General features: G+C 33.6%; 1 protein-coding gene across 5 annotated transcripts; it reads right to left on the bottom strand.

Moving 5' to 3' along the window:
- Nucleotides 1–1,119: 1,119 nt before the first annotated feature.
- On the bottom strand, nt 1,120–21,269 carry LOC118044186 (serine/threonine-protein kinase EDR1). Of its 5 annotated transcripts, none has more exons than XM_073407760.1 (18): nt 20,976–21,269; nt 20,446–20,590; nt 19,886–20,311; nt 18,497–18,700; nt 17,765–17,953; nt 17,366–17,625; nt 17,147–17,266; nt 16,886–16,975; nt 15,619–15,714; nt 8,765–8,857; nt 6,898–7,018; nt 5,893–6,193; nt 4,706–4,829; nt 4,594–4,613; nt 2,892–3,048; nt 1,983–2,271; nt 1,697–1,769; nt 1,120–1,418 (listed from the first exon to the last, which is right to left on the bottom strand). In XM_073407760.1, the coding sequence occupies exons 3-18, from the start codon at nt 20,132–20,134 to the stop codon at nt 1,333–1,335; spliced, it is 2,472 nt and encodes an 823-aa protein (XP_073263861.1). In that variant the 5' UTR covers nt 20,135–20,311; nt 20,446–20,590; nt 20,976–21,269; the 3' UTR covers nt 1,120–1,332. The 5 variants fall into 5 exon arrangements, with proteins under 5 accessions (XP_073263861.1, XP_073263862.1, XP_034908281.1 ...); XM_073407761.1 differs by having other exon boundaries at nt 19,886–20,285; XM_035052390.2 differs by lacking the exon at nt 20,446–20,590.
- Nucleotides 21,270–25,048: the final 3,779 nt, after the last annotated feature.

The raw sequence follows: 25,048 nt of genomic DNA, 5'->3' as shown, positions 1-25,048 counted from the left end.
CACCTAGAGTGATAAATCCTCTTTTGATCACTCAAGTACCTTCATGTAATTCATGGTATACTCAGTGTCTATCTTTTCATTACCTCAATTAAGATATGTAACAGGATCAAAATACAATATTTTCTATATAAGATGACTTGGTAATCTCAAGTCTAAAGATCATTTATATAACCATCACATGAGCCTTTCCATAGATATAGATGATCTATATATATGGAATTCTAATGAGAATCAGTTCAATGTATAATAAGAACATACATATTAGTTCTAAATATCTTTTATATGTCAACTTATGAGAGCATTTGCTTTTTTTTTCATAAAAAAAATAACATAATATATATCAGTCTTTACAATCTAATGAATGTTCAGTATTTAAGAGAGTATCGACTATAAACATTTTACAAACAATGCTTTGATGCAATAAAAATCTTATAATTATAATAACTTTATATTTTTTTTTGAAAAACATTTTTATCTCATAAACTTTATATATACTCTAAATTTATCGATTTAATATTATATTAATATTAAAGATAAATTAAGTATTTATTAATAATAAATATATATTTATATAAATATAATAATATCATGCAAAAACATTTACTACAGGACGCATTAAACTAACACGATCTCCTTCCATCCTCCACATCCTCGTGGCCGCGACTGAGCCATGTCAAGCTCATGCCTTCGCATCAACGCTCCTCGTCCCTTCGTCATGGAAATGATTTAGTCCCTCTGTTTTGAGCACTGCCAGGCCCTTACTAGCCTCGGCCTACCCTGTTTTTATTACTAGACTGAGCATATCCCTCCAGTTTTGCAAGCCTATCCCAGCGTGTCCAAGGCCTTCACATCCTTGGATCTTTTAACTGCTGGTTCCAAGTCCGACGAGATTCACGCAATCACTGCAGCTTGCACTGGTCCAACCAAGTTTATTAATTGTTTGTAACTTCGATCCAGGTTACATTGGATGCGTTGGTGACGAGACCTTGCTAGCTATTGCTGCTAACTGTCTTAAATTAAGGGTTTGGCATCTCGTTGAGGATTCGAATTTTAGAATTCCAGTTCTTTCTTTTTCAAGCGTCGATTTGAAAGGAGCAGATAACGCATGCACTTTCTAGATTAACTGAAATCGAAACTCTCTTTTTTTTTTTTTTTTTTTTTTTTCTATTTCATTATCTCTTAGAAAATTGCACAAAAACGATACGGAGTTTGAGCCCCTGAAAATTTGAAGAATTTTATGTTTTCACAATGATCTGGAAAATTATGAGTTCACAACTTAGCCGAGAGCATTGCGACACCTCTACCACGTTTTTACATGCACCAGAAACATACTTATCGGCAAAGCACGTACTCGCAATCATGCAATCGAGAGAGTATCTCTTCACAGCTTGGCCGCAAATGAGCGTCTGCCCAACAATCTGGAAAAAAAAAAAAAAAAAAAAGCCCATTATACGTGGTTTAAGACAGCTCTAGCATCCGACCCATGAAAATAATTATGATTGGGTAACAAAAACATTTATTTAAACGAGAAATTCCAAATAGAGGAACTGGGAATGGGGCAAGCGAGCAACGTGCTCTTTGAAATTATTCTTCAAAGCCAATTATCGCAGGCAAAGCACGCGTTTTGGGGCTCATGCAAAGTTAATAAAAAAAATTTAAACGATCTCTGTTTGCCTGTAACCACAGATAGAGTTACCCGATATTAGCTTGCCCAGTGGACCTTCTGGAATCTCCAAACGGGATCTCTCATTCGCAACAGCATAAACTACCTACACAGGATAAAGCAAAAGGAACTACAAGTCAAATTGCAGAAATATGGGAAACAAAAGAATTGGGGAATGAAAAAGGGGAGTCCTGATAGAAAGAGTGAAACATACATGATAAATCTACTAAAAGTCCTGAAGGAACACATTATTCTATCACTCAACTGCCCCAAAGAGAAAAAAAACATAAAATTCTGAAGTGAAATGAGCGCGGCATACCCTTTCTGGTGGAACACCTTCCCATGGCCTATTTAGTGTGCAGAGCTCCCACATAATCACCCCTAGGCTGAAAATATCACATTTTTCAGTGAAGGGTTCATTACGAATTAGTTCCGGTGCCATCCATTCAGGAGTTCCAGCAGATGAGGAGTCCCTAATTGGTGTGTCTGTCATTACTCTGGAGAGTCCAAAATCACAGATCTTAACTGTCATATGCTTATTCACAAGGCAATTTGCACTTTTAAGATCCCGATGAACTATCTTCATTCGATGCATGCACATCAACCCCCTTAATGACAAGCAAAAGAATAAAATATCAAATAATCAGAACATAGCTGAATGCCAACTTGTAATTAATTACCTAATGTGGCCTAGTCAAATGCTACAGGAACTAGCAGCTCACAGCAACACCCCCCCCCACCCTCCCCTTTTTAACAACTAATAAGTTACCCAGCACACACAAGCTTCAATGGTGGTAACAAGTAGCAGTCAAAATGCCCAGATAGGAGTCCAGGATAGTTGGCAATTACATATACAGACTCTCATTATCAGTTAGCCACAAAAAAAAGAAAAAAAAATCATTTAAAAGCATCTCTTGGCTTCAGTTGTCTATTTGTATCACATAGGCGATGTTGTGTATCAACCTTTCACAATCAAAGTTTCTCTTCTATACAGAGAGCAGTGTTCTTTATCTCTACTCATCAAGCTCCATGGGAGGTATTAGGTATAATATTATATTCTTAGAAATGATGTCACATATAAACCATGATAAAAGAATAGAGAAGTTAGCATTCAAGAAAATTGTTTAGCTAAGACCACCACAAATTTTCAAAGTTAGTTCCTCAAAATAAACAAGCAAAGATGCTTATCCACAGAAGCATTTTCTAAATTAGGACATGACAAGCACACCTGCATATATCACACAACATTTTTAGCTTCCTCCGCCAGCTAAGCTTCTTCTTCTGGCCACTCAAGTGGATCAAATAATACAAGGACCCCATCTCCATGTATTCAGTAACCATTGATAAGCGTGGAGGCCTTGTGCAAGCACCCAGAAATAAGATAACTGCGACAACCATCAGATGTCAGGAAATAAAATGAAGTAGAAGAAAGATAAGAAGGAAGGAATTAACTAGGAGAGGAGGAATAAAGGTGGGGAAGAAGAATACAAAAGGGAGAAAAAAGAAGTTTCAATTCTCAATAAACTTCAACTACCTCAAAAAATGGTTCCATTATATATAGGCACTTAAACCCTAGTTAAACCCTAAAATGGAAAAGAAAATGCAGTAAAGTCTTAACAAAATAAAATCCATAACTAATACTGAACATTATCATGACGTTTTTTTAATATAAAATAAATAACATACTAACCTAAGTAACTAGATCCACCAAAGAGCATTCAAAGAAAGTAGAACAAATCTCCTACTTTACTAGAAAGAAAATTCTTATATATGTTCCATTCATTCTCCAACATTCTCCTCTTCTCGGGAAAAACTCAACATCACTTCAATTCAGCATTCCACAGCTTGAAGTTGCTCATTGAGTGTTTGTTCCATTTAATTTGCCGGGTCTCAAATCCAACCAAAAAGCTCAACGGAGTTATGAAAGTCAAATTCCTGGACCTGTTATGAATTTAGGGTGATTTGGTGATTAAAAAATTAATGTTACGAGTGTGGATCGAGCTTAGGCTCTGATACCAAAGTTACATCTCTTTTTTTGTCATATATCAATCTCCCATAATTTTCACTCAATAGGTTTAGACAGAAATTTCACTTCTTTTCACACAGACACCAAACTAAAAGCAAGGCAATGAACATACTGAATTTCAAATGACCAACTATGTTTGAACAAAAACCATATTCAACTTCCAATCAAACCAGTGCTACATCAAAATGGAAAATCCAAAAAGGGCAAAACCAGCAGCTATGAGGTCACAAAAAAAGCCAAGGTAGGGCGAGTAGTACTAAAATCTTTTATAGAAAAGGATTCCTAATCAAAACTTACCTAATTAATAGAATACATCTCGTGTTGAGATTCCTAAATAGAAATTCTTAATTAAATTAAAAGTTCTAAACTAAGTAGAAAACAAATAATTAAAATCCAAAATCTGTGTCTTTAGTAAAGACTGGATGGAAGGGTGAGACTGCAAACATTAAGTAATGCTAAGAACAAAATTAATTGCCCATATTAGTAAGGGTAACATTGTGAAGGAGGTAACTTGTCAAGGCTATTTTTGTAATTTACCCATATAAAATCCTCAAATAAGTCTAAATATTACAATAGCCCAATATACCTAGATTTTCCAATTAAGTAATCTCTAAGTTTCCTATCACAAGTATCTTGAAAATATTCCGTTCATTCTCCATCAGAAAAATAGGTAAGAAACTTGCCAGTCAACCAGAAAACAGTAACAAGAGGATCCATCCTATTTTTTTCTGAGGCAGTATATAACCAGAAAACAGTAACAAGAAGATCCCTCCTATTTTTTCTGAGGCGGTAGATCTTGTTAAATTCACAATTCCAAGTTATACATGCAGACATCACTTCCAGAAATCTTAGATAAGTGAAATATAAAGATACAACTTAAGCAGTTAGCAGGTAAGAGGAATACCATTAGGATGTCGAAGACGGCTGGAAGAAATCATATGCAAAAAATCATAGGATAAAGTCAGAAAAATTGATAGGATAAAAGTAAAGCAACCCACATGTGAATAAGGAAAGACCTAAGAATTGATATCTCATTGCAGAAGTCCTCCATGTTTTCAGCAGTTAGATCTTGCTCTAGAAAGACCTTGATTGCGACATCGGTACCATTCCATACGCCACGAAATACCTCCCCAAAAAACCCTATATACAATCAAGACAGCTAAAATCAATAAAGCATTTTATATATAAATGACTTTACCCCACAAAAACAGAATATTAATTTTGTTTCCATATACAAGATGCTGCTTTGATTATCAATTTAGACTATAGTGCAGGAAGAGAGGAGAGGATGAGAGGGAGTTGGGAAGGATAAGGCTCTAAGAACTGCATTGATGGAAAGCTAAGGTTTGCGCATCATTCCTTCCATCAGATATGTTCAAATTTTAAGATAGGCGACATTCAAACTTTCTTCACAGCAGTTTATTCAGCTAAGCAACAAATCTTATCTGTTGTTCATATCAATTTAGATGATAGCTCTTTTTTATTTTATTTTCTCACTATTTTCTCCGGCCATCTAGGGAGTTTAGTGTGGGTTGGGGTCATCTGAATGGTGGTTGATGAGGGTTCATCCAGTGAAACTGCAACCAAGGTCACTGGCCATCTATTTATGACAGTTTAAAGGAGAGACAATAAACTCAAAACCTGTAGATCATTGCATCATAATGGGAAAACATCAACAATCAAAACATTATATTTCAATTTATCAACGAAAAAATAAAACGAGTACAAAATACAAGATTCTCATGTCATTAGCATAGGTAGCAAAACAAGTTCAACCACAGAAATCTATCCGAGAAAAAAAGAAATCCCAGGAAGGGCTACATGATAGAACTAAAACGAGACAACCCAAGGATTGTGAAACCATCAAAATACTTGGAAGTATTTTAAAGTGAGAAATTAAAATTTCAAGTTCATGAAATGTGTGCCTGTTCCTTTCCTCTTATATGAAAACATCTATTAAGATCTTAGACAACCAACAGTGTATTGGAACCATCAAACCAAGCACATTGTTTGCTATTACTGCAATTACAATAGAGACAGCACAGTACTGTTCACCAAGGACTCCTGAAAGATTACAAAATTGTATGCCGACTCATTCCAAAAAAATGTAAGACTATAATAGGTAAATTTTGTACTGCAGTATTGACAGAATCAAAATTCAAAGTTAATAAAACAACTGAAAAATGTAGGTACTGATGCTTACCAATCCCAACACGAGCTCCAACAGTTAATTCTGAGAAATCAATGTTCCATTCTTGGAATGGCAGTAGGGGTTTACTATGGAACAAGGGAGATTCAAGAACTTTATTCCATGTTGTAACCAATTGATCGTTTGCTACAAAGCCTGAAGATCTGCTGCTCTGGGAATTTTGACTTCTATATTCATGTGGGGAAGATGGTAATGAAATTGCCTTCTGGGAATTTATGTGGTCACTTTCAAGGGTATATAAAGCAGACCTTCCACCAGATATTCCCTCACGACCATCAAGATCAAAATTTGATAACTGATTCATACACAAATTGATTAATTAGTACCAAGAATGCTAGGAGGATGATAAAAATGTGGGATAACTACACTAAGCCTATTTATGCGTTTGGAGACTAATGACTCAACTTAAACTCACTTACTTCCATAACTAAACTAACACATGGAACTCACTGTGAAGAAACAACAGGAGGGAAAAAAGTATATTAATGGATCTTCCTAGCTATGTGCAGAACCTATATTAGGATAAATTTAATAGAAGAATGACTAGCATCCAGTAACTTAGATTGTTTGTGGTGGAATGACTAGCATCCGGTAACTTAGATTGTTTGTGGTGGAATAGACAATTCAATCCTGGTATCACAAATATACAAGATATGACACTTTTTTTTTATGACCATGTAAGCTAGGCACAGCTGAGTCCATAACCTATATCCATATGTCAAAGGACTCGCACAAGATTTCTCTCCTCTAACTGAAAAGGATAGTGATCCATCAAAGCAGACAGACAAGACCATAAGATCTACTTGGTTTGGTGATGCTAATTATGCAGGCAACCAACCATGCTTGGCCACTCATGTGCCTAAAATCAAATTTATGAATAGTCTGGAGAAGAATAAATGGCAGTTAAAACCCAAAATAATATGAACATAAACAATAATTGGCAAAGAGAAGTTCTTATGCCAAGTAGAGAAACAAAAGTATCAAAAACAAAAAACATACATTTTTTTGAAGATCTGAGCCATTGTCCTTGTCATCTAAATTATTTGTAAACAACCTATCATTGCCATGTTCACTCAAAAGACGATTTTGCTTCAAAGTTTCATTCATAGCACGTACAGCCCTGAAATAGTTGATTAATTTTACCATATAAGAACAAGACATTTTATCCAAAATCAATCAATCAAAGTTTCAAACAGCTTGAGCAATTTTGTCAATGAATACCAAAGGCTAATTGAACAGCAGCTTTTATCATTGAACATGATAACCAAATAATCCATGTACACAAGGATAAAACAAAGATATTGAGAAAACCACTCAAAGAAGAACCAAATTCTGCTAAATTTTATCTCATCAATCAATAACATCCCAACTTCCAATGTCTTAGGTGCCCGGTACAAACTAGGAAATTTCAGAACTCATAAAATTAGGATCCTGGAGCCATTTGAGAAATAAATATTGTTATAGGAAAACCAACTAAATATGAAATAAAGGTAGATTCTTAATAAAAACTACTTCCCACTGAATGGTAAATATTTTAACTCCAAATATCTATTAAGAATCTTGAAGTATAGAAAACAATTAATTAAAGGAAATATTAATACTCCAAGGCTGAGGCTTTCTGCAGTGACCTGGAGGGTTCAGTCGAAGATAAATGCTAGAATCATTTTTTATCAAGGCAATTGTTGTGGAATAGGATATTGTTGCTAGACATTTGTGTACTAGGTCCTTTTAGGTTGTCTCTCTAGTTGAAATTCAGAGACCAAGTTTGGAAAGGCTAGATGTACAACTACCGATTTCCCCAAAGTACTTGCTCAAAAACAACTAACCTTTTATTACCTTGATAGAAGCCTCCACTGATTTCATCATTCTTATAAAAGTTAAGTGTCCGTGTGTCATTCTTGGCAATCTCATTTTCATGAGGTACAAAAAGGAAGAAATTTGGAGCTCAGCTCAGCTCAGCATTTGTCATCATCGTGATAGGATAATTTGGTTAAAAGCGTACAATTAAAAACTACAAATGAAAGGGTAAAGAATCACTTCAGCCTGTATACCAAAATGAAACAGAATAGCCTTGGATAATAGAACAACAAAAACAAGTGTAAGACTGCATGAGAATAAGGTTGTGGTTGTGGTTGTAGTTGTAGCTTGACTATGTTGTAATAGTAGATATCCAAGAGATGGCTAGTAGAAAAGAAGTGTTCCCTAAAAAAAGGTGTTTAAATAGCCGTTACAAATAATATGAAAGAAAAGGGCTAGTAAAGCTCCAAAATGGAGCAGCTCCAGAAAAACTAGCTTCTAGGTTTACTAGAATGCGGCCCACATAGGCCCGTAGCCAGCTTTGTGTAACCAAACATATTGGATTGGGCTTTCTTCCCAAAAAGCCATAAAAACCAACCCTGCCCTTGGACCCAAATGGGCACTTTATCAATAAAATTCCATATCAAGCCTGACTAGAACATAGAATTGCTGCTATTTTATAGGTAGCAAAACCCTAATAATCCTAATTTAGTAGAAAATAAATATCCAAATATTCCTTCTTGAGAAGAGCACCTGATATCCTAATATTCTAGACAAATTAGTTAAGGATTACATAAATCTATTCGAAGAAAAATCAGAATAACCTAATTTGTATTTTCTACAACTACAGTCATAGTAGCATAGCATGATCATAGCTTATTGCAACCACATCATAGCCTAATATCTAAACAAATATAATATTATAATTTGTTTTTCTACAACGGCAACATGGATTACTCCAATTGTAACAAAACAGAAATCAAGTCAAAATAACAAAATATGATAAACACAACTATGGCACAGTAGCATCACAACATAAAGCACAGGTCATAATGAAACAAGCATCAACCTTACGATGTCATCACCAATTTCTGGGGTCATGCTAATACTTCTTCTTCTCATTCTATTAGCTTCTGATGTTGATGCACCCTCTGACCTGTAGCTACACTTGAAAATCCAATATTAGCATAATCTCAGATCACAATTAATCAACTATACACCATTGTATCATAGAAATTAGTAAATATACGATTATTACCAGAGATGCATAAAAAAAGAAAGAATCGGGTAAATTATGCACGAGCTGCTAGGATAATAAAGCAGTAACACTTTTTGGTGTGTTTTAAGAATAGGGAGTGTGCTAAAAAAGATGCCATAATGCAGCCTCCACCTTTCCTCATATCATCATTTCCTCTGCTCTTTTTATATTCCTTTTCTCAATTCTCAATTACAATATTACATAAACATCAGTATTACTTACTGGCTTAGAGCCATGAAGCGCACACATTTCACATTAAAAAGTTCTACATAAAACACAGGGAGTTTGCCCATGATAAATTAGAGTAAATTATTCAACCTGGTTGTATGTTATACTTAGTCCTCTGTGTTTGAAAACCTATAACTTAGTCATTTGACTTTGATTGACCATTGTATAACTGAAACCTTGGTTGGTTTTTTAATAAACCCCAAAAGCATGATTTGACGTTTAAATTATTAGATAAAAACTAACACAGCAGGGTTTTAGAAAGGAAAAAAAAAAAAAACAAGACTTCTTTAATAAGACAGCAGTTAAAAAGAATCAAGGGACTAAGTTGTTAGTTTTCAAACATGAGCAACTAAGTTATAATTGTGTTCAAAACAAAGAGATAACAGAATAATATACTAGATAAATTACTTCCATAGATCTATATATGACATGTGTGTCTTCGTGGGTTGTACATACTACAAAGGAAATATGCTTTTGAAATAAGAAAACAAGTGATGCTTTCAATATTTTGTTTTATTTATTTTATCAATCAGTTCATGATTGGGTGGGTGGGAGGGTGGGTGACAGGAACGGCTATTAACATTGTCTTGCCCATTACACTAGATTTTTCAATTTTTTTAATGTTGTTCTCTTTTTGGTAGAAATTAAGTTAGAATCTCTCTGTTTTACGCATGTACTGAACTAAATTGCTAAAATATTGACTTGTATCGAGACAAGAGAAAGGTAAATTTCAGGAAAATTATAAATATGTAAAAAAGCCTCTGTAGGCATGATGAGATTCTTCAGAAAAGTGAAGCGCAAACGGTTACAAGAAAACTGTAAATAAAAAAGTTGCAAGCACAAAAATTCGTATCTAAAAGTCCAATTTATGAAGATTATTGAGAGTTGGATTGACATCTACCAAAAGAATTTTTAAGTCTTGGGTGCTTTCAGGAGTCCATGCCATAACAACTAAGAGGAATCATTATTTCTCTTGTTTTTCTGTTTCACGGCTAAGAAAAATTCAATAAGAGCGGGCAGCTTCCAAGTGCATTAGCAGTTCTATGAATAATTAGAATGGAAACCTTCCACTGAGAAGAGGAAATACGGTTTTTGTCATTATTTTTTCAGCATGGTTTTTTTATGGCTTTATAAACAGACTACCAAAATCAGTTTATATGTATATATATATAACAACACTATAGTTGATGCAAACGACAAAAGAAGCAGAATTAATAAATTCTATCATGACTTTTGTGCACAAAGGTATTTCTGTAATTTCCAATTTAGCTGGAAATTCTCTAGGTTCTTTTATTTCAAGTTTAGTCTCTTATTAGTCTTTAATTTAAGAAGATTTAAATAGAAATAGCAGTGTTTTCTTATTTAGGAGATAAACTTTGTTGAGTTTGTTTACATTATAGGACAAAGTAAGAAAATAAACATCCATGTACTTAGTCCATATATAACACCTAAAATTATTATATTTTTGGGTTAGGGTTTATTTGTAAGTGCTTCCATTCTCTACACTTTGGTGGCTAAAAACATAGGAGAAAATGTGAATTTTGGGTTACTTTGGATCTTGGAAGAGTGCAATTTTAATAACACCTTGTAATCTCCTTTTCTTATAGTGAATTTTCATGATCATCTTGCCCATAGAGTAGGCCTAAGATGCTGCACTACATAAATTTCTTGTTTGCTCTTGTATGATTGATTGTGCTTGATCTTTTATATTTCTCTACTTGCCAATTAGTTTGAGATTCTAGGGTTGTTTCCGTAACAAATTGGTATTAGAGCTTCCCTAGTTATCAGTTGACTATTGCTATGGCGACAAAAGTAACGTTGGCTACAAAGTTTGATGTAAAGAAATTTAATGGTATGAACAACTTCAATATCTGGCGTATTAAGATGCATACCTTGTTAGTTCAACAAGGTTTATTTAAGGCACTGAATGGTGTAGACAATTTGTCTAAGGAAATCAATGATGAGGAGAAAAAGGATCTCATGTAACGGGCATGTAGTGCTATTCAACTTTTTTTATCTGATTTCATTCTAAGAGAGGTTGCTAAGGAGACTACAGCCGCTAGATTGTGGACAAAGTTGGAAAGTCTTTACATGACTAAATCCTTCATAAACCAATTGTATCTGAAGCTTGGGTTGTATACTCTCCAAATAAAAGAAGGTATGCACATTAAAGACCATCTTGATGAATTCAATTGAGTAAATTTAAATTTGCAAAATGTTGATGTTAAGGTTAAAGATGAGGACCAGGATTTGATTTTATTGTGTTCATTACCTCCATCTTATGATCATTTTGTTGATACTTTGTTGTATGGAAGGAATATTCTTAATTTAGAAAATGTCAAAGCTTCCTTGAACTTTAAAGAGTTGAAAAAACACGTAAAAGAGTTATGATAATCATGCACAGGGCTTGATTGTGAGGTGTAGAACAAATAATAAAGATCCAGGTAGTGAAGGTAGGTTTGGATCAAAATTGAAATCTATAAAAAATAAATATTTTGAATATCATAAAGTATGGCACTTTTGGAAGAACTATCCTAGGCAAAAAGATAGGAGAAAGAAAAAGAAAACCTAATGATGCAAATGTTGCTAATGAAGGGGAAATTCATGTTGATGTTGAAAGTGTTCTAGTTGTGTCTATTGGTAGCTCAAGTGATGGGTGGATCCTTAATTTGGCTTGCACATTTCATATTTTTCCGAATAGAAACTAGTTTGACGCTTATAAAGTTGTCAATGGTAATGTTTTATTAGGAGACAACAAAAACCTTTTTGTTGTTGGTGTGATTACAATTCGAATTAGAATGTATGAAGGCATTGTTAGGACATTGGAGGTTTGAGATGTTCTAGAAATGAAGAATTTAATTTCTTTGAGTCTTTTTTATTTCCAAGGTTATGGTTATTCTACTAAAGGTGAAGTTTTGAAAGTTTGTACTGGTGCTCTTGTCGGGGTGAAAGAAAAGCTAGTTAATGGTCTACCGTCTTCAAGGTTCAATAATTATTAATTCAACTAGTGTATCATTTGTGATTGATTTGGATAATGATTCTACTTCGTTATGACACATGCGACTAGGACATATGAGTAATAGAAGATGATAGAGTTAAGCAAGTGAAATTTGATAAGTGGTCAGAAAATAGTTAAATTAGATTTATGTGAGCATTGTGTTTATGGAAAACAATGTAGTGTAACATTTAGCGTAGTTATTTGTTGATATTTATTGATGACTACTCTAGGAAGGTCTGGGTGTATTTTCTAAAAAGAAACAAGCAATGAAAAGCCTTGATTGAAAAGCAGACGAGTAAGAAAATCATGCACTTAGAACTGATAATGGTTAGGAATTATGCTCAAGTAAGTTTGATGAGTTATGCAAGAATAAAGAAATTGCTAGACATCGCACTGTCAGGTAAACGCCATAACAAAATAGGGTTGCAAAACATATGAACAAGACACTCCTAGAATGAGCACATTGTATGCTTTTATAAGTTGGATTGTCAAGAGACTTTTAGGCGGAAACAAATAACATGTCTTGTTATTTGGTTAATAGATCCTCATCGATAGTTTTAGAGTTAAAGTTTCCATATGAGGTATAGTCTGGCTCTCCTGTTGATTACTCTAAACTATGAGTATTTGGTTGTACTATTTGTGCTCCTTAGGGAAGATAAACTTGGGTTAAGAGCAAAGAAAGGCATATTCCTAAGCTATGCATTTAGGGTGAAGGGCTATCAATTATGGTGTGTTAATCCCAAGTCTCGTAAGTTTATTACTAGCAAGGATGTGATCTTTGATGGGTCTAATATGTTTTGAAAGGAAAAGAAATCGATTGGGATTGATATTGAGATGAACCAGAGTACTAGCAAATACATGGAACTTGAGGTTGGAGTTTCAAAAACAGTGTAGAAAGAAAATTTACATAAGCTTTTTAAGGAAGTGGTGCAGCATATTATTGTTAAAAATTCACCTAAAGAACAACCTTACAATATTGCTATAGGAAGAAGACAGATGAAAACACCAATTAAGAGGGTTATGCTGATCTAGTTGATTTTGCCTTGAATGTTATAGATATTCTTGATAATCTTGACAATCATGAGCTTTGTTCTTGTAAAGAGACAATTTCTTGCAAAGAATCTTCTCACTAGTTGTTTACGATGTATGAGAAGATTGAGTCTCTTTATAAGAATCAGACACGGGTGCTTGTTCAACCACCACAAGGCTGCAAATTGATTTGGAAGAGGAAAGATAGAATCTAAGAGGTGATGGATGCAAGGTTTGAATTGTTAAGGGCTTTACATAAAGATAAATTGACTTCAATGAAGTGTTCTCTTCAGTTGTGAAGCATAGCTTTATTTGGGTATTACTTGCTATGGTTGCTTTGTTTGACTTAGAGCTTGAGCAATTAAATGTCAAAACAGCTTTTCCATATGGTAAGCTGGAGGAGAGGATTTATATATGCACAAGTTGGATGGTTTCATTGCTCAAGGTAAAGAAGACCACGTGTGCTTATTGAAAAGTCATTGTATGGCTTGAAGCAATCACCAAGACAGTGGTATAAAAGGTTTGAAGCTTTTATGCTTGGACATGGTTACTTTATGTGTGACTGTGATAGTTGTGTATATTTTAGAAAGCTCTCAGATGGTTCATTTGTGTACTTGTTGTATGTTGATGGCATGTTGATTGCTTTCAATAACATATTTGAGAAGATCAACAATTTGAAAAATCAGTTGAGTTTGAGACGAAAATTTAGGTGCAGCTAAGTAGATTTTGGGTATAGAGATACTTGTCATAGATAAAGTATCATGAGAAGGTACTTAGTGTTTTAGTATACAAGACTACAAGTCAGTGAGTACACTTCAAGTTTGTCACCAGAAACTGAGGATAAGGACACGTCTCAGGTGTTCCACATGTTAGTGCAATTAGAAGCATAATGTATGTTACGGTCTATACTCGTCTAGACATTTCACATATTGTTAGTGTGGTCAGCAGGTTTATAAAAAATCCTAGTAAAGTTCACTGGCATGACGAGAAATGAATCCTAGAAATACTACATATGTTGGCTTAATATATAAGAGGAGTCGTAGTACTAGAAGTAATATTGAGGGCTTTGTAGACTCATATTACACTGGTAATTTAGACATAAGGAGATAGTTGACAGGTTATGTTTTCACTCTCTCAAATTATGCCATTAGTTGAAAAGCAATTTTACAATCCACTGTTGTCTTTTCTACAATAGAAGCTGAGTATATGACATTGACAAAAGCAACGAAAAAAGCTTTATGGCTAAGAAGTTTGGTTGATAATCTTAGTTTGTCACATGAGTTGACTGTTATACATTGTGATAGCCAGATTGTTATTCATCTGGTCAAGAACTAGATGTACCATGAACAGACCAAACATATTGATGTTATGTATTATTTCATTCTAGATATTATGTCACGGGGTGCTATATCAATGAAGAAGATTGCTGCAACTGAGAACCCTACACATGTGTGGAACTAAAAACCCACCCTACAGATATGTTGACAATGCTTATCTTTGTAGTCAAGCTCAAGCATTTCTTAGACTTGATTAGTTTGTGTAGTACTTGAAAGATACTTGATGAAGGTGATCATAAAGGAGTTCAGGTTTCGTAAGTTAGCTCACTCTAAGCCAAGGTGGTGATTTGTTGGAATTTTCTTAAATTATAGGCCAAAATGAGAATAAATAATCATGTACTTGGTCCACATGTAAAAGCCTAAAGTTCTCATGTTTTAGGATTAAGGCTTATTCATAGATGTCTCCATTCTCTATACTTTGGTGACTAGAAAGACAAGAAAATATGAGTTTTAGGTTACTTTGGGATCTTGAGTTTGAGTAATTTTGCATGACACTCTTGTAATTTCTACTTTCTCATAGTGAATTTCCTTCGTCATCTTGCCCATGGAATTGGCCTAAGTTCCTGAATCACGTAAATTTCTTGTGTGCTCATGTGATTGATTAAACTTACTCTTTTATATTTTTCTCTACTTGCCAACTAGTTTGAGATTTTAAAGTTATTTCCACAAGAAAGTCCTTAATCCAACCATATGCTTTTGGTTGAATGATGCAATCTTCCTTTTGGTGCAACTTCCAAGGGAAAATTAAAAGAGCATTAAAAGTAGTCATAGGATTGAATATTTTTTTCTTAATTTGTGTAAGAAGTCAAACAAGACGCTCTTTATGGGACAAGGAGTGCAGGATTCTGGAATACCAAAGAAGCTTAACCAAGCAGATCCAAAATCACTATGCCAACCATTTTAGTCATATTTGGAACCTAATTAGCTTTAGAAAAAGGATAATTCTGGAACAGAATAAAACAACTAAACCATAAAATGAAATCTAAATAGATAATCAACCAACTAACATCGAGAAGTATTTTCTAGTATAATGCTCAAATGTGTTTAAAAAATAGGAACAAAAAGGTATGAACCTTGATGTAGCAACATCATCAGCATAATCTCTAATTGAATGTCTATCACCACTTAACATGGACCGACCACGCACTTGCAATGAAGGATGTTCTGGACTGCAAAACAAAGATCGATGAAGTTGTTAGCTAAAACTTCACCATTACAAGTTTTATAGTTTAACTTTGACATAACCACAAACAACCATATTTAGGACTTATGAAAAATGAATATACAACACACCATCAGATCAATTGATTCAGAGTACATAGAAATCAATGTGTATTAATTGCATGCATGTGAATGAAACCTCTAACCCCACATCTGCCCAATAGAATAAATGGAAAAGAATGACACTGGCCAGGCAACTCAAATAACAATTAAGAATCCATACATGCAAAGTCAAGGCACAAACCAAACAATACCCAATGCAGTGTTAGAGCATCCAACCTCTATCTTTTCCATTGAAAAACAAATCTAAGGGTACCCTCCTATTCACTATTTGAAAAGAAGCATTTCCAAGTGACAAAGTTTCTAATTTTTCTAGGAATTAAAAGCTAGAAACTAGAAATGTAGAAAAGAAAGCTAGTGGTCTAGGTTCCCATCAAATAAGAAGTCAAAAGTGCATGCTTTCTTGAAAAGCATGAAAAAGCATCAAATTATGCTTTTGCTGGAAAGGCATGCAGCCTGGAAATGCCCAACCACATACTCATCTAGTTAATTATTGCTTATAAAAAGATATAATAAATCCCCTGGGGGTAAATGCTTGAAAAATAAACCACAAATTAAAAAAAAAAAAAAAAAAAAAAAAAAAAAAAAAAAACACCTAGAATATAACAAGTATGGTATCAAATGCCATAATATAGTTCAAGCCTTTAGCACGTCAATTAAAATGGGTAAATCCCCGCCTCACCAAATAAAAAAAACAATTTTAAGAAAAACTCGCATCCAGGCCTATATAAAGTTTATGAATTACACATTAATATACTTTAATAGGTTCATTATGCCCATAATACCACAGCCCTACCATGGGATCTCATTCTTTTAACTTATGACTGTTAAAAGATAGGAGATCATTCCCCCAAAGGAATGCGGGAAAAGAAAAGAACCAAGAGAGTACATATATTAGTACTCTTGGCAGAAAACCTTTTGAAAGAATTGAAAGTTCCCACCTAATAGAGTACTCTTGGCAGGGACAGAAGTAAAACATAAGACTTCCAAACATTCATGTTGATTCCCTGTAAATGTGAAACCAAATGAAAAAGCTCTCAAGGGAAACCATGCTATTACCTTGAACTAGCAGTCCGCTGTTCAGCAATGACCTTTTTCCGGCTATTTCTCCAAAAAGTTGTTGCAATATTCGGTTCGCTTTGTGATAAGCTGAGAGGAAAAGAACATGTTCAAGTACAACATTCTGCTCTATAGTATGGTTAAAGTCAACAAAAAGAAACAAAAAATTTAAACAATAAAATAGAATACAAGAAACAAGAAGTGTCATACCAAGTTCGCATTGCAAGAAGGAACTTCTCGGGTGAAGATATATATTATTACCTCAATTTTCTGTCAATAGACGTGGCAGATCGCAACATCATATTTCGCAATGAAGGGCCTGACACGTTCGAAGATGCCTCTAATTTCTTATGGAACTGAAGGTTTTCATCTTTTTCAGCACTGTGGCATCAAAAATAAGACATAGCAACTTACTATTTTCAGAACTCCCATTAACAGATTGTCATTTTTGGAAAAATCATGCATTAGCTATTTGCTAACCTGTCAGGGTCCGCTCTTTCTGCAAAACCATACAGAGGACTGTTTGGCTCTAGAGGAGAATCACAGGAATCATTTTCTGCAGAGTCACTCTCCCCTGCTGCTGAAACGTGAGTCATAAAAATCGCCCTGGTCGAACTCGGTATCAGTTGACCAGGAAACCGCACAAGATCAACCAGTAGTTCCACAGAATTCAACACAACAATCACTGACATGTGTTTATATGAGTCCACACACTCAACAATCCCATCATTTGGTAAACCCTGGGGGGAAAAAACAGTAAGAAATCTTTCAGATATTGTATATCTTAATTAGCAATAGATTGCATCTTTAACTAATTTTGGGCATTCAATAAAAATGGAGCAGAACAGTTTAACTCACTGGGTGAAGTTAAAAGCTTACCACCATGAGTCTACTTTCAAGACCAACAGAATCTGCTAAAACTTTAAACAAGATTGCCCTAGGAAAGCATGACCCTTGCCTTATTTGCCCCAGCAACTGAACGCCTCGATTTTCTAACACGTGGGAGGCTTCTTCTAGTGCAGCTTTTGCTGGACTCTCCACATTTGGTCTTTTATAAAAATCAGAAACCTGCTCAGGAACAAGAGAAATGAAAATGAAAAGAGCAATTTTTGGACTGAATAATGGAACAAAAAAATTATGAAGATCGACAAAACTAGGTAGAATTTGGTCCCCGAATTGGCTTGGAAACAAGGAATTATTACCTTAATACATTGCAATTAAATTACAAGTAAAAAGATAAATTAAAGCAGAAGTGAAAAACAGAAAAGAATTTTTCTTCATTGTAGCACAAATAGTTAAAGACATGTGTGGTTTGAGAAGCCTGCACCAGACATGCATGAAAATATCCAATGTAGTTGCATAGGCAAGAAAACAGTTTTTGCCAAGATGTGAAGGGGTTTGTAATATGTATTGACAATAGGTTGAGGATGTATAGATTTCCCTGGCATAACCAAGACTACATCACAGTAAAAAAGAAAAATAGTTTAAGGTGGAGAGGGCAACAAAAAAAGAAGAAAAAGGTAAAGATAATTAAAGGGTGAAAAACGAGCAACTGAAAACTTCAAATGAGATATCCATTTAATAAAACAATGGTTATTCAAGAATTCTTACCAATCCAGCAATCTTTTTTATCATTGCAGCGGGATTTGAGTTCAACCCTTTTACCAGTGCCACAATCAATTGCTTAAGCATGGATAGCTTTTTGTCTTTCTTAGAATCTACAATAATGACATCAACCTTGAAACCCTCGGCTCCCATAGAATGAAGCTCATCTAAAGTTGGAATATTAACAAAGAGCTCCTTTAGCCTTTTATCCTGTAACAATCCATGATATTAAATCATCACAACATGAAGGAAAATCAATGCTCTAAGTGGGCAACCAAACAAATGGAACAAGTTGGAAAGTAAATTATAAGCTAGGACACAATCCATCATGTAATGTTCGTCCTCTTTGAAAATATCAACAATTTAAATAATCCAGAAAATGCATTTAGCATTGTTTGAACTTATTTCATTTCTCACCATCCAAAAAAGAACAGAAAGAAAAGAAAGGGCATTTCTCAACAACACACGTGTAGAAAAAATAGTATAAAGAGGTCAAACTGTTTTTGGTCAACAGAAAAAATTCATATTGACTTTCAAAGAAGCAGAACAAAGAGACAATGCAACAACGGTCACAAGATTGATGGATGCATTTTCTGATACCACTATTTTATCATGAATAGTATAAAGAGGTCAAACTGTTTTTGGTCAACAGAAAAAATTCATATTGACTTTCAAAGAAGCAGAACAAAGAGACAATGCAACAAAGGTCACGAGATTGATGGATGCATTTTCTGGTACCACTATTTTATCATGAATCCTCCTTCCATCACTCAAGTCTGATTCTGATAGAACTAAATAAAACTATCTCTATCAAAGGTCTAAGAATTTAATAAAAACTAAAAATCAAAAGTTACAATGTTATAAATTTATTTGTTAAAAACACGAAAGGTCCACCATCTCAACCTCAAAGTTGCACATTATGCATCAATTTCAAAATTTCTCTTTAATTAAGTGTTCTACAACACAAAAAGCAAGAAAACAAAGAAGAATTTGACTCCACCCAAGATACCACCTATTGTAACTATATGGAAGCACGGGCCACGTTATCCACAAAAGACCTAATAGTACATTTTAACATGCAACTTCTAACTCTTAGTTAAGAGGAGAGGAAAATATTTGCAATAGAGAAGGTCAAGAAACAGAACACAAGGTTAAGGTTAAATCATAACCAACATAGTTGAGGATAAGAAGATAATGACCACAAATTAAAAGGAAATGATTATCAAACACAAGTATAAACAAGAGAAACAATCTCATAAATGAACTATTTCTTCACAGCCACATTATTTGTGGATCTGTTAAAAAGATTAAGTTCCAGCAAAGATCAGACTACTCAACCAAAGGAACTTATAGCAAATAAATTTGAACAAGAATTTAGAATATATAAATTCTCACCGGTATGACAGAGTAAAAACCATTTGGGATTTGTTTGGAAAGCATCCCAGTGCTCCAGAGAATTTGTGATGCAGTCTGAGAAGACAAACCATCTTCCTCATAACTTTTAGGTGATTCTTTATTACTCAAAGTATCTTCTTGAGAAAGCAAAGAGACAGAGTCAAATTTCTCGATAAAGTCTGAACCCCACCACACAGAATTTGAAGGCCCTTGCTCCACTGGCCCCGAATCATCTCTTGTCTCCTCCATGTCCTTAAATATTTGGGATGTAAAACCATTTCGGTCCCCCACTCCTTATCCCATAAAAGACCTCGCCAATCTCGCAATGGTTTTTACACAACTAAACCATGTATTAAAAATCTCTTCTGTTCTGGCTTGGTTATGCTGGAGCCCATTTGACCTGCAGAGCTAAAATCCTATGTGAAACTGGAAAATTCATAATGTCAGTTTAAATATTTTTCTTTTATCTAAAAAAAAAAAAGCTAGAGAGATCACAGTGCAAAGGCACAAAATCCCAACAATGATACAGAAGAGCAGAAACCAAGACAGTTCAGTCCCACCTCATTTATAGATCGAAAGATCACCACCACACCAATCTAGTAAAGCTCAATTATTAGAAAGGAGCTCTAAGAAATCAACGTCAGAAGCCTGATGGATGATTGATTCTGACTAGAGATTGCATCTGCTGATAGATATTTGATTTGACTAGAGATGGCAATCAAACATGATTTATTTTGCATTAAGGGAATGTCATTGCCATTGGAGCAGATACGCAGTCATTTACCATCACGCGCGCGCGCGCGCGCATGTAAAAGAAGAATAGAAAATAAAGAACAGAAAATAAAAAATGTACACACAGAATTAACTTAATTAAACAAATTTACTATTTCAGTATTGTTTAAAAATAATTGTGCCAATAATCAACCAATCAATCCTTAATGAATTAAACCTGAGCATTGCAAAATGGGCCTAACAAAGAGAAAGAAAGATCCAATCCTAAATCTAGAATGATATATAAATCTGATAGAAAAGAGATACAAGTAAATAGAGTAGGAAATCAAATCTAAAGAGAAAAAGGCAAGAGTGATACCAGCAGATCGAAGCATTGGAAGAAGCAATAGCCACTCCAGCCAACACCAATTGAATCTCAACTCTTCCTTTTAAAACAAATAAAACTCATCTCTTTTTTTCTTTCTAGAAATACATGATAAATATACCCTTTTATTGTGTGTTTGAGTAAAAACTAAATAGAAACAGAAAGCCAAGGAGAGGAGAGGGGGTTGTAGATGGAGGGAAAGAGAACAGGTTAGAGAGAAGAAAGAGACGGAGAAATATTTATATCTTTTTTTTTTTAATATGTCTTGAAGATGCGGATACGAAAAATAAAATATTTAGCAAAATCTTGGTTATTTTATATTGAGAGAGCGCGAGGGATAGGATATTAATAAATAAATAAATAAAAAGATAGAGTTTTGGAGAGATGGGTGACGTGCTGTGGATGCGCTCGATTCGTGTGAGTGATATTTTTTGGTTACTTTGGAATTATTTATTTATTTATATGTCAAAATTAATTAATGAGGAAATGGTTTTTTTTTTTTTTTTTTTTTACCTTCTTCTTTTTTGGTTTTTGTAGAAAGGAATGAAGGGAAATGTGTTGAGTCACGTGCAAGAGAGCGGGGCATATGGGGGGACCTCTTTCCGACGGGCAGCTGGCAATGGGGGTTGGCTCCCCGACACCTTCGTTCGCGTGAAGCTCTCTCTTTTTTCCTCTCTTTTATTCAATGTGTTTTGTTTGAGTTATGTACCGGATAGCTGAAGACTTTAGTGGGAAAAAAACAATGAATGTTCGGTTGTTGTTAGTGTTTAAAAACAAAAACAAAAAAAATCCATTACTTAGATATAAATTTAAATAGATTTAATAAGTTAATTTTTATTTATTTATACAATAAAAAAATAGTAAATGGTCTGAATTTAAAAAAGAATCTTTCATAAATAAGCCTAACTATTGTAGTGGGGGGTTTAAGCCATGCTTGGCTCAAGCTCATTTATAAAAGAATTTTTAACAAAAAAAATACCTAAGAAAACAAAGGATAATTTATTATGATACTTAAAGACAATAAAAATCACAAAAACAAATTTATTAGGCAGTGAGACTATAACTCGAGACCCGATTTGTGAGGCCAGATAACATCATAGCAAGTCGATAAAAATTACAGTGTTTAATTCTCAACAATCAAAATTTAGAAAAATGAAATAAAAACCAATTAAAAAAAAACACCAACAAACCTAGGTAAATAGACAATAAAAATCACAAAAACAAATAGACTAAATTTAAAAAAAAAAAATCTTTCATAAATAAGCGGGATGTGTTTGGTATTGCGGTAGCTATTGTGGTTGTGGTTTTAAAAAAAATTATTTTATAAAAAGTACTTTTAGTTAAGGTTGGTTTGAAAAAATAGGTGTTTGGTTAAAATTGTGGTTGAAATTGAGGTTGAAGAAAAAATAATTTAATATGTTTGGTTAATAATGCTTTTAAAATTGAGATTATAAAATAATTTTAAAATATATATAATTAATATTAATGGTTTTTAATTTAAATATTGTGGATTTAACTATTGCTATTATATCATGAAATAAATTATACTTTATATAAAAAAAAAATTGTTTCGTTAAACTATCAACAATTTCATTACGTACAAAATTCATTCAACAAGAACTACAAAATTAGATAAAATATTTTCAGGAATAAAATTGAGATTACAATATGAGTAAATTTAATTCACCTTAAACTAATTTAAAAAAAATACAAAAAAAATTATTGTTCACGTTCACATGAACAATGTGAATGAAATCAATTAACTACACTAGTTTTTCGAAGAAAAAAAAAAGTGAACAGTACAGCAGTGGAGCATGGCTCCACTATTCACTGAACAGTGGAGCCATGCTTTACTATTCATTAGAAATCCTCACGAGAAGTCTCCAAAACCTGCAGCATGGCTGCAAAGTTGGTGAGTCCTACCATGGAAAATTACTTTTTTATTTCTTTACCAAACGCTGATATGTGTGGCTCTAGGTGAACCTCATCCACAACCACATTACCAAACAACACCTAAGTATAGTAGTAGTGGGTTTAAGTCATAGTCGCTTAGCTTAAGCTCATTTATAAAAGATTTTTTAAATAAAAATACCCTAATAATTTATTATGTTACTAGAATACAATAAAAATTCACAAAAACAATTTTATATTCTGTATTGAAAAGTGTAAGTGGGACATTCTACAAGATACAATGAGGAAAAAAATCTTCTTTTAGAAAGAAAATAAACTTATTAGGTAAGTTAGCCGCTAACTCAAGATCCGATTTGGGAGGCCAGATAACATCATATCAAGTTGATAAAAATTACAATGTTCAATTCCTAACAATCAAAATCTAGAAGGAAGAAATTAAAAAAAAAAAAATTGAAAAAATTGAAAAAAAAAATAAACACTAACAAACCTAGGTAAATCTACCAAACCCCACAAGTGGGATCATGCAAACAAGATAGCCTAATACAAGGCAATATATATATATATATATATAAAGCTCAATTCTCAAACTAATCTAACATTGAAGAATGAAACTGAAAAAATATTCAATCTTAAAAAATAACCTAAAAAATACTCAAGCCAACTTGAGCTAACCTGTTAAACTCATGTTGAAGTCATAAAACTAGGATAACCTCGTAGAAAGTAAAGCAAAAAAAATCATGAAACCCAATTTCCAACAACCTTGATGTGGAAAGAAGAAATTGAAAAGGAAAGTTAGTGTCAAAAAAGGATCTAAAAAGGATTGATGTTAAACTAGGCTAGCCTTACAAATCCATGACCTAGGATTATGAGACCAGGATTACCCCATCAAGAAAATTACAAAGCTTAATTCTTAACCAATCAAATATCGAAAGATGAAATTAGAAGAAAAAAAATTAATTTAAAAAAAGACGTAATGCAAAAAATAACATTAAAAAAAATGATAAAAAAATTTGATAAAAAAACAAAATGACATGTTATCCTTTTTTATAGATTAACGTGAGCCCCAAAAAGAAGAGAAAGAATGAGGAGGGGAAAAAGGTTGTTAGAGCCTTATCACCCTTCCATCTAGACACATGTCATCACACCAAAAAGGTCTTGTCATGCCACTTCCATTGCCATTAACAAAGGTGGTGTTCGACCATCGAAGAAGATGCACATGTCCATTGCTAGTAACTTCCTTCACATGTTGGGGTGTGGTTTGCACACACCAACTATTTGTCCATGCCTCTTCACCCTAACCCACCATGTTTATTTTAGTTTCAATGTGGTCCTTTAATACCTAATTGTTTTATATGAACATAATTTTATTTTGTTTTGTAAAATTGAGTGCTAAAAATTTCCCTCAACATTACAAGAATCTCATAACCAGCTAACCAAAATAAAATACCAAGTCAAATTCCAAATAAAGACAAAGTGAATATTCGCTTAAACTTCAAATTTAGTCTTAGAGTTCTAATTCTTTTAAATCAATTAAATTGAACTTTATCTTGCCAAATTGAGCACCAAAACATTCCCTCGGCACTGTGAGATCCTATATACAGACATAAAAAACAAATATTCAAGATCAATCCCGAATCAACATAATGTTATAAGACCAAATAAAACAAATAAGAGAATAAAATAAAAAATAAAAATAAAAATAAAGCAAAACATTGTGTGATTCTACATTGGTTTGCCAAACAAGCCATAGTACATTACCGATGGCTCTTAGTTTTTTTTTTTAATACTTTATTAGTTTGTGTATCTGTTAACAAAACAATCAAGCTCTTCTATAGCCTCATTAGAAAAAAATGGGCTTCAAATTATGGTAAAAATAAAATAATTTGAAGATAGGGTGTTAAAATGAAAAACATTGATAAAATACATGGCTAATCCCATATTAGTGAGGATTTTTATTTTGGCCCAAAAATTTGTTTTCTTCATCTTTCAATCCTTGAGTTAAAGAGATGAGAGAGAAATTTATTTGAAAACAACAAGGAAAGATAAAGTGGTTGATTGACATTGGTTTCATCCATAAAAAAGATCATTTTTTATGTCAAAGGTTTCAGTCAATAAGAGAAATCCCATTGTGGTGTTCTTTAGCCTTTTATCTTAGC

The sequence above is a fragment of the Populus alba genome, chromosome 2 (genome assembly GCF_005239225.2).
Source record: "Populus alba chromosome 2, ASM523922v2, whole genome shotgun sequence".
Taxonomy (NCBI): domain Eukaryota; kingdom Viridiplantae; phylum Streptophyta; class Magnoliopsida; order Malpighiales; family Salicaceae; genus Populus; species Populus alba.
The sequence above is the reverse complement of the archived record's forward strand: the minus strand, read 5'-3'. Positions and strand labels throughout refer to the sequence as shown.